We start from the raw sequence: 11,326 nt of genomic DNA, 5'->3' as shown, positions 1-11,326 counted from the left end.
GCAACATGAGTTCGACTGGGACAACACTACTGTTATAGGACAAGCCAAACAGAGAACAGCCAGGGAATTCCTAGAGGCATGGCACTCATCCACAGATTCAATCAATAAGCACATCGACCTGACCCAATATACCGGCCACTGCAATGGACAGCTGGAACTGACAACCGGAAGCGGCAGTTTCAAACCACTGCAAATGGCGGAGGAAAGATCACAGAAGCGCTTCACAGGAGGCTCCCAAGCACTGAGGATGTCACCTAGACAGGGGACGAAATGTCTGCAACACAAATTGCCACCTCGGCGAACAGAACCACAACAACGAGCACCCGAGCTACAAATCTTCTCACAAACTTTAAACTTTCTCCTAATCAATACTGTCCAGACTCTAATAAACATCCTCTAAAGAGAACAGTCTCAACTTCACCAATGTGACCTCCTGACTCATTCAGGGACTTATCTTGCAAAATTCCCTGCACTTGATATAATGTTATTGCCTCCTTCCTCACCCAGAACTGGGCACAATTTTCCCATTGAAGCTGAATGAGTGTTTTATGAAAGCTCCCTCTTCCTGCTTCTTTATGAAGCCTGTGATCCTATATGTCCTTAACTGCTTTTTAAACCTTCATTTTGCCACATTCAATAAATTATATTAATATATCCCACACTCCTCTGTTCCTGCATCCTCTTTATGTAGCTGTTCCTTGTGTTTCTTCCCAAAATGAATTGTTTCACATTTTTCTTGCATTATGTGATGTCTTGCAATTTATCTTTCTCTTCATGGTTCATAATACTTTCAAGTTTCATTTTGCAAATTTGGAGTTTTACCTGTGTGATGAAGGTATAGCAAGTGGTCCCAATACCAATCTCTACAGAATTCAGCTGTATACCTTCCTTCAATTAAACAAGCAACTGTTCATTGGTTCTGTTTCCTGCCACTTATCAAATGTGCTGCACTACCTCTTTTGTTTTCTGGGATTTAATTTCGCCGGCAGGTCTGTTCATGCAGCACCTTTTCAAGTGCTTTTTTGGAAGTCCTTGCATGCATTTAGAAAATGGGATAGTAGGTGCAGTCTTGATCAATGCTGTTACTGGGCCTTTTTTCTGTACACTGAGATTTGGTGAGGAAAAGCATTCTCTGAGTTGTTGGTCAAGGTTATTCATAGTTAAAAATCACACAACACCAGGTTATAGTCCAGCAGGTTTAATTGGAAGCACACTTACTTTCAGAGTGCCGCTCCTTCATCAGATGGTTCAACCACCTGATGAAGGAGCGACGCTCCGAAAGCTAGTGCTTCCAATTAAACCTGCTGGACTATAACCTGGTGTTGTGTGATTTTTAACTTTGTACACCCCAGTCCAACACCAGCATCTCCAAATCAAGGTTATTCATTGTTGTTAAACTGATTGAAGGGACCTTTATTCTATTGCTACATTGATATAAACACAAGATGCAGTTGTCAGGATTGGAATTTATTCTAGGTAAATGTTACTCTGCAATAACACTGCATAAATGGTTTATTTTGTATTATTTTGGTGATTACTGTAATATATTATTGATCTTTTTGAGTTAGGATAAGAGCAAATGTGTACAACTTGGGATTATTTTCCTTTTTTCCATTGGCTGGACCTTGTGCTGAATTTGATAGGGTTAGGAAGTCGCTTAATGGGATACTTGGCAGCCTTTATTGTCATCAAAAGTAACCAAATTTAACCATTTTATGTTAATTTATAATTAATGAGCTTGGTCTGGATCTTGGAAAATAGTTCTTCAAACTTTCAACTAGAGACTTTATTCTTATTGGCATCAGTCTGTTTCAAGTGATCAATTAATAAAAATGTGAGGCATTTGAATCCTGGTATGGGCCACATTTAACAAAGTTACATATTTGCTTCAGAGGAGGCAGAGACGAATGGAACCAATTCAGAGACAATTAAATTAATGGAATGCAAATGGTAAATTTATAAAATGAATTTATTTTTAGTAAATAATTTGCATTTGCTCTTCTTCCTATAGTGATCAACTGTCCTGCGAACAGTCACTACGAGAGCTGTATGTCTGTGTGCCAGCCAGGGTGTGGCACCTCCAAGACCCATGAGGACTGCAGTAGTTATTGTATGGAGGGCTGTCAGTGTAATGATGGCTTCCTGCTCAATGGCAGAATGTGCATCCTGCCCCAGGACTGTGGATGTGTGGCAGATGATAATTACTATGAGGTATGTCAGAAAATTCTTCTGAAGCTGGATCTTTGCAGACTTTGATAAGATTTTCTGAGAGAAACTGTTTTACCTGTTGGGATGTCCAGAACAAGGATGGAACCTTCTAATTCATGCCAGGAATGACTAAGGAATAATTTCTTCACACAATGTGCAGGGAAAATCTGAAACTCTCGCTCAAAAGCTGTTGAAGCCAGAGGTCAAAAATAATTTCAAATCTGAGATTGAATGCTTGTTGTTAGACAAAGGTTTTGAGAGATACAGAACCAAGGTAGGTTCAAAACTTGAGATTTAGATCAACTATGGCCGAATTAAAAGCAGCAGCAAACTCAAGGGACTGAAAGATTTTCCCAAGGCTGGTTTTATGAAGCTTCATGATATATTGTTATTTGGAAACTTGGGTTTGAAAGTGGACGGAAACAAGTGGAGCAATCTCGAAGAACTTGAATGGCGTACTTCTGCACCATATTTCTATGTACTGCTTTAAGTTTGGTTTGTATTGTTATATTATGTTAAGAGTTTAATTTTAGATTTGCTCTGTGAATAATGACATGGTACCTGAAGTTTGTTGATACATGCAGTTTTAATAAGGTTTACCAGATTTGGAGTAATACTTGAGGTGAGCAGTTCATTGCATTAAAAACAAGGGAGAAGAGAAAAGACTGCCTTTGCCTAGTGACAGGAATCCAATATACAGAAACACAAACCATCCAGAATGTCAAGCAGTGTATGCAGATTGAGTCAGAGAGGGCTGCTAGTTTCAACAGTCAGGGTTGGGGAACAAGTCCTGAGTAGCTGAAGAAGGAACTTTAAAATGGAGTCGAAGAATGTGGTGCTAGAAAAACACAGCTAGCCAGGAAGCATCCGAGGAGCAGGAGAATGGACGTTTCGAGCATAAGCCCTTCAGCAGCAAGCAGGAGGGGCTGAGAGATAAATGGGAGGGGGGGTGGGGCTGGGGGAAGGTAATTGGGAAGGTGATAGGGTGGATCGAATAGGTGGAAGGAAGTGGACAGGTCGAGGGCGGTGCTGAATTGGAAGGTTGGATCTCAGATAAGGTAGGGGGAGGGGAAATGAGGAAACTGGTGAAATCCACATTGATCATGTGTGGTTGGAGGATCCCAAGGTGGAATACGAGACATTCTTCCTCCAGAAGTCAGGTGGCTAGAGTTTGGCAGTGGAGGAGGCCCAGGACTTGCATGTTCTTGGCGGAGTTGGAGGGGAAGTTGAAGTGTTCAGCCACAGGGCATTGGCATCCTGCCTCCCCAAAAGTTGAGGAGACCACATCGAGAGCAATGGATATAGTAGATGATGTGCGTGGAATTACAGGTTAATCTCTGCTGACAAGGGAGTGGCAGAGGGAATGGATTCACTGGAACACTGATAAGGGTGGTGAGGGAAACATATCTCTCGTGGTTGGGTCTGTTTGTAGGTGGCGGAGGATGATGCAATGTACCCCGAGGTTGGTGGGGTGGAAGGTGAGGACCCGGGGGGAGGATTCTGCCTTTGTTGTGATTGGGAGGGTGGGGTTTGAGGGCGGAAGTGTGGGATGTGGAGGAGATGCGCTGGAGGGCATCACTGACCTGAGGGATCCTTCAGCGCATCTCCTCCACTTCCCGCACCTCTCCCCACGAACCCCACCCGTCCCCTCGAACCCCACCCCTCCAATCGCAACAAGGACAGAAACCTCCTGGTCCTTGCCTTCCACCACACCAACCTCCGGATACATCGCATTATCCTCCACCATTTCCGCCACCTACAAACAGACCTCACCCATATCTGCATTCCGGAGAATCATTCCCTCCGCCACTCCCTTATCAGGTCCACGCCCCCCACCAACCCACCCTCCACTTTTAGCACCTTCCCCGTCACTGCAAGAAATGCAAAACCTGTACCCACACCTTCCCCCTCACCTTCGTCCAAGGCCTCAAAGGATCCTTACACATCCGACAGAGATTTACCTGCACTTCCACACACATCATCTATTGTGTCCGTTGCTCCCGATTGTGGTCTCTTCTACATAGGGGAGACAGGACACCAATCTGCAGAATGTTTCAGAGAACATCTCTGGGACACTCGCACTAAACAACACCGCCGCCCTGTGGCCGAACACTTTAACTCCTCCTCCTGCTCCACCAAGGACATGCAAGTCCTAGGCTTCCTCCACTACCAAACTCTAACAAAGAACCAAGAAAATTTACAGCCCAGAAATAGACCCTTCCGTCCTCCAAACCTGAGCCGATCCAAATGTACTGTCCAAACTTGTCGTCCAATTCCTAAGCATCTGTATCCCTCTGCTCCCCACCTACTCATGCACCTGTCCAGACGCACCTTAAATGAATCTACCGTGTCTGCCTCTACCACCTCTGCTGGCAACGCATTCCAAACGCCCACAACCCTGTGTGTGAAGTACTTGCTGCGTGTATCCCCCTTAAACTTTCCACCTCTCACCTTGAAAGCGTGACCTCTTGTTATTGAATCCTTCACCCTGGGAAAAAGCTTGTCTCTATCCATCCTGTCTATAACCTTCATGATTTTGTAAACCTCAATCAGGTCCCCCCTCAATCTCCTTTTTTCTAATGAAAATAAACCTAACCTACTCCACCTCTCTTCGTAGCTAGCACCTTCCATACCAGGTAACATCCTTGTAAACCTTCTCTGCACCCTCTCCAAAGCATCCACATCCTTTTGGTAATGTGGTGACCAGAACTGTACCCAGTGTTCTAACTGCGGCCGAATCAAAGTATTGTACTTATTTAACATGACCGACCAGCTCTTATACTCAGTACCCCGTCCAATGAAGGCAAGCATACTATATGCCTTCTTGACCACTCTATCCACTTGTGCAGTCACCTTCAGGGTACAATGGACCTGCACTCCCAGATCTCTCTGCTCATCACCTTTTCCCAAGGTTCTTCCGTTTACAGTATAGTTCGCTTTAGAATTAGGCTTCCCAAAATGCATCACCTCGCATTTGCCTGGATTGAACTCCATCTGCCACTTCTCCGTCCAACTCTCCAGTCTATCTATATTCTCCAGTACTCTTTGATAGTCCCCTATGCTTCCTGCTACTCCACCAATCTGCATGTCATCTGCACCACCCATAATCACCCGATGCCTGGAGGAAGAACGCCACCTTGCCACCCTAAAACCACAAGGGTTGAATGTGGATTTCACCAGTTTCCTCACTTACCCTCTCCCATCTTATCCCAGATCGAATCTTCCAACTCGGCACCACCCCTTTAAATGTCCTACCTGTCCATCTTCCTTCCCACCTATCCACTCTACTCTGCTCTCCAACCTATCATCTTCATCTACCTATCACATTCCCAGCTACCTTCCCCCTTTTCCCCACCACCCCCAGCCATCAGCCCCCTTGGGCTACCGCTTCAATCCCGATGAAAGGCTTATGCTAGAAGCATCCTCGGATGCTGCCTGACCGGCTGTGCTTTTCCAGCACCATGCTCTTCGACTCTGTTCTCCAGCATCTGCAGTCCTCACTTTCTCCTAACTTTGAAATGGAGACAGGGTGACCCTTCACTGATGTTTGAGTACTCTTGAGGGTTTGGATAGTTTGTGGAAGCTTCCTTCTTGAATCGCTACAGTCCTTGGGGTGTAGGAACATCCCCAGTGCTATAAGGGAAAGAATTCCAAATTTTTGATTCTTCAGCAGTGAAGGAAATGTGATCTATTTCCAAGCCAAGGTATTGCATTGTTGTAGAGGCACGTTATGGGGCATGTGTTCTTCACTGCCATCGTAGCCTGTGAGTTGTTTCCGTGCATCTTGTAAACATATCTTGATACTGTTGTCAATGTACATTGGTGGTGGAGGATGTAACTATTTTAGGAGTTGCCAATCAAGTGGCTACTTTGTCCAGAACAATGTTAAGCTTCTGAGTGTTATTCAACCTGCATCAATCCAGACAAGTGGGGAGTGTTCCCTTACTCTCTGCCTTGTGCAAGCTTTGGGGAGTCGGGAAGTGAATTACTCTGCAGATTCCTAGCCTCTGACCTGCTGTCATAGCCACTATATTGATGTGGCCAGTCCAGTTGAGTTTCTGGTCAACGTTAATCCCCAGCATGTTGATAGTGAGCAATTCAGTGATGGTAATGGTGCCGAATGTCAAGGGGCAAAGGTTAGATTCTCTCTTGTTGGAATGGTCATTACCCCTCACTTGTGTGTTATGAACGTTACTTGCTACTTGTCAGCCCAAGCCTGCACAATGTCCAGTTCTTACTGCATTTGAACATTGACTCCTCAGATACTGAACAGTCCTATATGGTGCTGAACATCATGCAATCATCAGCGAACATCCCCACTTTATACCTTATGATGAGGGAAGGTCATTAATGAAGCCATTAAGGTGATTGGACATAGGACACTGTCCTGAAGTTCTTAAATAGAGATGTCCTGCAGCTTAGATGATTGACCTCCAACAACCATGACCATCTATTTTTGTGCCAAGTATAATCCAACCAATAGAGAGTTTGTCCCCTGATACCCAGTAATTCCATTTTTTCCCGGCTCCTTGATACCACACTCGTTCAAATGCAGCCTTGATATCAAGGGTTGTCAATCTACCCTCCCCTCTGGAATCCAGCTCTTTTGTCCACGTTTGAACCAAGGCTGTAATGAGATCAGGAGCTGAGTGGCCCTGGGGAATCCAAACGGGGCATCACTGAGCAGGTTATTGCTGAGTAGGTGTTGTTTGATAGCTCTGTTACTGACACCTTCCATCACCTTACTGATGATTGAGAATAGACTGATGAGGTGGTAATTGTCTAGGTTGGATTTGTCTGGCTTTTTTATTTACAGGACATACCTGGGCAATTTTCAACATTGTTGGGTAGATGCCAGTATCATAACTGTATTGGAACAGCTTGGCTAGGGGAGTGGCAAGTTCTGGAGCACAGTTCTTTAGAACTATTGCTAGAATGTTGTCAGCACATTTAGCATTTGCAGTATCAATAACTCCAACTGTTTCTTGATATCACGTGGAATGAACTGAATTGGCTGAAGTCTAGTATCTGTGATGCTGGGACCACTGGAGGAGGCTGAGTTGGATTACCCCCTCTGTATTTCTGGCTAAAGATTGTTGCGAATGCTTCAACTGTCTGTTTCCGTTCTCTATGTCTTTATGTACTGAGCTCTCCTATCATTGAGGATGGGGATATTTTTAAAGTCACCTCCTCCAGTGAGTTGTTTAATTGTCCACAACTATTTGCAATTGAATGCGACAGGTGTGCAGAGCTTAGACCTGATCAGTGGTTATGGGATTGCTTAGCCCTGTGTACTTTTTTTTACAATCCTTATAACTGGGACCAGTGATGAGCTTATCATTTGATATCAAACTGAATCAATTACAGGTTCTCTGCTGTTCTATGAGTTGGGTTGTTTGTTGGGTTTGGTTTTCCTGAAAATGTTTGTCTTTATCAGCCAGGGCAGTTTTTCTGGAACACCAACTGCTCCAAACACTGTCGCTGCATGGGACGCAATATGGTCCAGTGTGATTCACGCCAATGCAAGAGTGAAGAATCATGTTCAATCCAAAATGGAATCAGAGGCTGCTACAGTAAGAAAGACGCCTCTTGCATCGCTGCTGGGGGAGGCATATTCCAGACTTTCGATGGGGCGTTCCTGCGATTTCCGGCTGCCTGCTCATTTGTCCTCTCCACAATCTGTCACAAACTTCCAGACATCTCCTTTCAACTGATTGTAAACTTTGACAAATGGAGTTCACCCAACATGACTGTGATCTCCCCTGTTTACCTGTATATCAATGAAGAACAGATTCTCATCTCAGGCAACACTGTGCAGGTAAACCTTTACACTCCTTTATCTGCACATTCATTCTTGCTCAGAGCCCACCAGTTTTCTCTCATCCTTACATTTGCTTTACTCATAGATTCATTCTTTTCTGAATACATTTATTCTCTCCCATTAATTCCCAATCTGTTACATTATTTTCCTCCATTTATTCTCTCACATTTATTCTCTCCTACCTCATTACTCTATCTTTCACATTCATTCTCCCCCTTGTAACATTTATTTCTTAACCCTCTCTCATTTTCATTCTGCACCTTGAATGTCAACTCACTTGAATGTTTTATGCAAGCATGCATTTTATTCTCTCAGACATAAATAATTGATCTGTCACATTCATTGCCTCTTGTGCTTTCCTTTGTTGCTTTCAGCTACAGCTCAATGGGTTGTCTTCTGACCCCTGAATTAAAAGATTGTGGATTTGATTGTGGCTTAGTCCAGAGGCTAGTGAAGTACAGAGTGAGTGCCACATTGCTGGAAGTTCTGTGTTTCAGAGAAGGCATTAAGCTAAGGGCTTGTTTGTACTTTCAGGTGAATATAAAAGATTGCACTGCAATACTCAAATCAGAGCAGTGACATTCTTCTCGTATCTTGCTGAATATTCATCATTTAAACCAAAATCACTTAAGTAGATTATCAGCGGATTATCATGTTGCTGTTTGTGAGAGTAGCTGTAGCCAAACAGGTTGACACTTTCCCCACACTACAATGAATCAAATATATGGATAGTAATAAAGTGCTGTGGGATATCCTGAAGATACAAAAAGCACTACATTATTGCAACATTTCTTTCTTCACAATTATTTCTCCCCCACAATTCATGTTCTCTGCTACTTAGTCTCATTCTTTAATTTCCTCTTTTACTGTGTCACATTCTTTTTCTTCCACTTTAAATTTTCTTATATAACATCTCAAAGTTATTCATAAATTTCTACTGCAATTATTCTCTCAATGTGTCTTAAATTCCTCCTCTATCTTACATTGATGCTCTTTCATTAATTCTCTCAATCATTTCTCTTGATCATCTCCATTCTCTCTTCCCTTTGTTCATTTCATCAATTATTCTTCCACCTACATTCTCTTTCTGCATCCTTTTCTCTATCACTCAATCTGTTCTGTATCTTTGTCTGCCTCTTCCAATTTCTCTTGACTAACTTTCCATAAATCTCTAAGTTGGCAAACTACTCCTGTAGTCTCTTCATTGTAAAAGTGGACATTCCCCTAATGACTCTTTCTAAAAGTTTACCTATGTGCGTTTGCTGAAATACTTGCTCAAAAGAATCTTCACCAAGCTATTCATAATGCCCTACATAAAAAGAGGCCTCTGCTGATGAAGAAATGCGCCTCTTCCCAAAACTATAACCAATACTGTCCTATTCTGTCAGGTGAATGGAACCACTGTTACGATTCCTGTTGCCACAGGACTAACAAAGATCTCAACTGCTGAGGGATTTCTAACCATTGATACTGTTCAAGGTATTCAGATCCAATACAACTGGTTTAATTTGCTGTCAATCAGAATGGGGGAGCGTCTACAAAACAAGGTGTGTGGTCTGTGTGGAAACTTTAATGGAAACCCCAATGATGATGATTTAAGTTCTCGAGGAAAACCAGCACAAACAGTCTTGGAATTGGCAAAGAGTTGGAAAACCAATGGCATGCAGAACAGGTAAAGTTATAAATGATCACCCTCTTATTCTAAGATTGTATTCTTTGTGTTAGAGCTACCACCTGGGGAAACAGCAACTCAGCATCTAGTCCATCAAGCTGCCCAAGACTTTTGTATGTTTCATTAATATCATCCCTCATTCTTGTAATCTCTGGTGGCTTTTGGCTTAGTGATAGGAGACAGAGAGTGGTGGAAGGCTGTTTGTGTGACTGGGGGTTGGTGTGCAGTAGTGTACCACAGGGATTAGTGCTGGGTCCCTTATTGTTTGTGATATATATAAACAATATCAATGAGAATTTAGGGGCGGGGATGAAAAATAAGTTTGCAGATTACACGAAAACTGGCTGGGTGGTTGACCGTGAGGAAGGAGGAGGATTTTGATTTGCTTTGTGACCAATCCATCTGTGGTAGATTGCATTTAACCCTGAAGAGTGTGAGGTGATCCACTTTGGAAGACCGTAACAAGACTTGGGACTACTCAATGCATGTCAGAACACTAGGAAGCTCAGAGGAACGGAAGTATCTTGGGGTCCTTATCCACTCTCTAAAGGTAGAGAAACAGGAGTAATAGTGTGGTGCTGGAAAAGCACAGCAGGTCAGGCAGCATCCGAGGGACAGGAGAATAGACGTTGCGGGCAAAAACACTTCATTAGAAATGAGGCTTGTGAGCTGGGGGGGTGCTCAGAGATAAATGAGAGGGGGTGGGGCTGGGGGGGAAAGGTAGCTGGGAATGTGTTAGGTAGATGAAGGTGGAGGAGAAGGTGATAGGTCAGAGAAAAGGGTGGAGTGGATAGATGGGAAAGACGATGGATCAGTCAAGAGGGCGGTGCCGAGTTAGAGGCTTGGGACTGGGATAAGGTTGGGGGAGGGGAAATGAGGAAACTGGTGACATCCACATTGATCCCATGTGGTTGGAGGGTCTCAAGGCGGGAGATGAGGCGTTGTTCCTCCAGGCACCGGGTGGTTAGGGTTTGGTGATGGAGGAGGTCCAGGACCTGCATGTCCTTGGGGGAGTGGGAGGGGGAGTTGAAGTGTTCAGCCACAGGGCAGTGGGGTTGATTGGTGCGGGTGTCCCAGAGATGTTCTCTGAAACAATCCGCAAGATGTCATCCTGTCTCCCCAAAGTAGAGGAGACCACGTTGAGTGCAACAGATACAGTAGATGATGTGTGTGGAAGTACAGGTAAATTTCTGTTGGATGTGGAAGGAACCTTTGGGGCCTTCGATGGAGGTGAGGGGGGAGGTGTGGGTGCAGGTTTTGCACTTGCTGCAGTGGCAGGGGAAGGTGCCAGGAGTGGAGAGAGGGCTGGTGGGGGATGCGTGAATCTGACAAGGGAATTGCGGAGCGAATGGTCTGAGCAGTTGCAGAGCCCACGAGAAGCTTCTGGAATGATCGAGGAAACCTGAGTATTGAATTAAGTAGGAGAAAGTGAGGTCTGCAGATGCTGGCGATCAGAGCTGAAAATGTGTTGCTGGAAAAGCGCAGCAGGTCAGGCAGCATCCAGGGAACAGGAGAATCGACGTTTCGGGCATGAGCCCTTCTTCAGGAATGAGGAAAGTTTGTCCAGCAGGCTAAGATAAAAGGTAGGGAGGAGGGACTTGGGGGAGGGGCATTGGAAATGCGAT

General features: G+C 44.3%; 1 protein-coding gene across 1 annotated transcript in view; it reads left to right on the top strand.

Annotated features, from left to right (window-relative positions):
• tecta (tectorin alpha) overlaps window positions 1-11,326 on the top strand; it is a 181,224-nt gene that overhangs the window by 134,018 nt on the left and 35,880 nt on the right. Inside the window, exons 21-23 of the mRNA XM_043676399.1 lie at window positions 2,012-2,211; window positions 7,646-8,026; window positions 9,418-9,701. Coding sequence (XP_043532334.1) covers window positions 2,012-2,211; window positions 7,646-8,026; window positions 9,418-9,701 — 865 coding nt within the window. The remainder of the gene's footprint in view (window positions 1-2,011; window positions 2,212-7,645; window positions 8,027-9,417; window positions 9,702-11,326) is intronic.

The sequence above is a fragment of the Chiloscyllium plagiosum genome, chromosome 35, assembly GCF_004010195.1.
Source record: "Chiloscyllium plagiosum isolate BGI_BamShark_2017 chromosome 35, ASM401019v2, whole genome shotgun sequence".
In the NCBI taxonomy this organism is placed as follows: domain Eukaryota; kingdom Metazoa; phylum Chordata; class Chondrichthyes; order Orectolobiformes; family Hemiscylliidae; genus Chiloscyllium; species Chiloscyllium plagiosum.
Note: the sequence above shows the minus strand (reverse complement) of the source record. Positions and strands in the feature narration are given on the sequence as shown.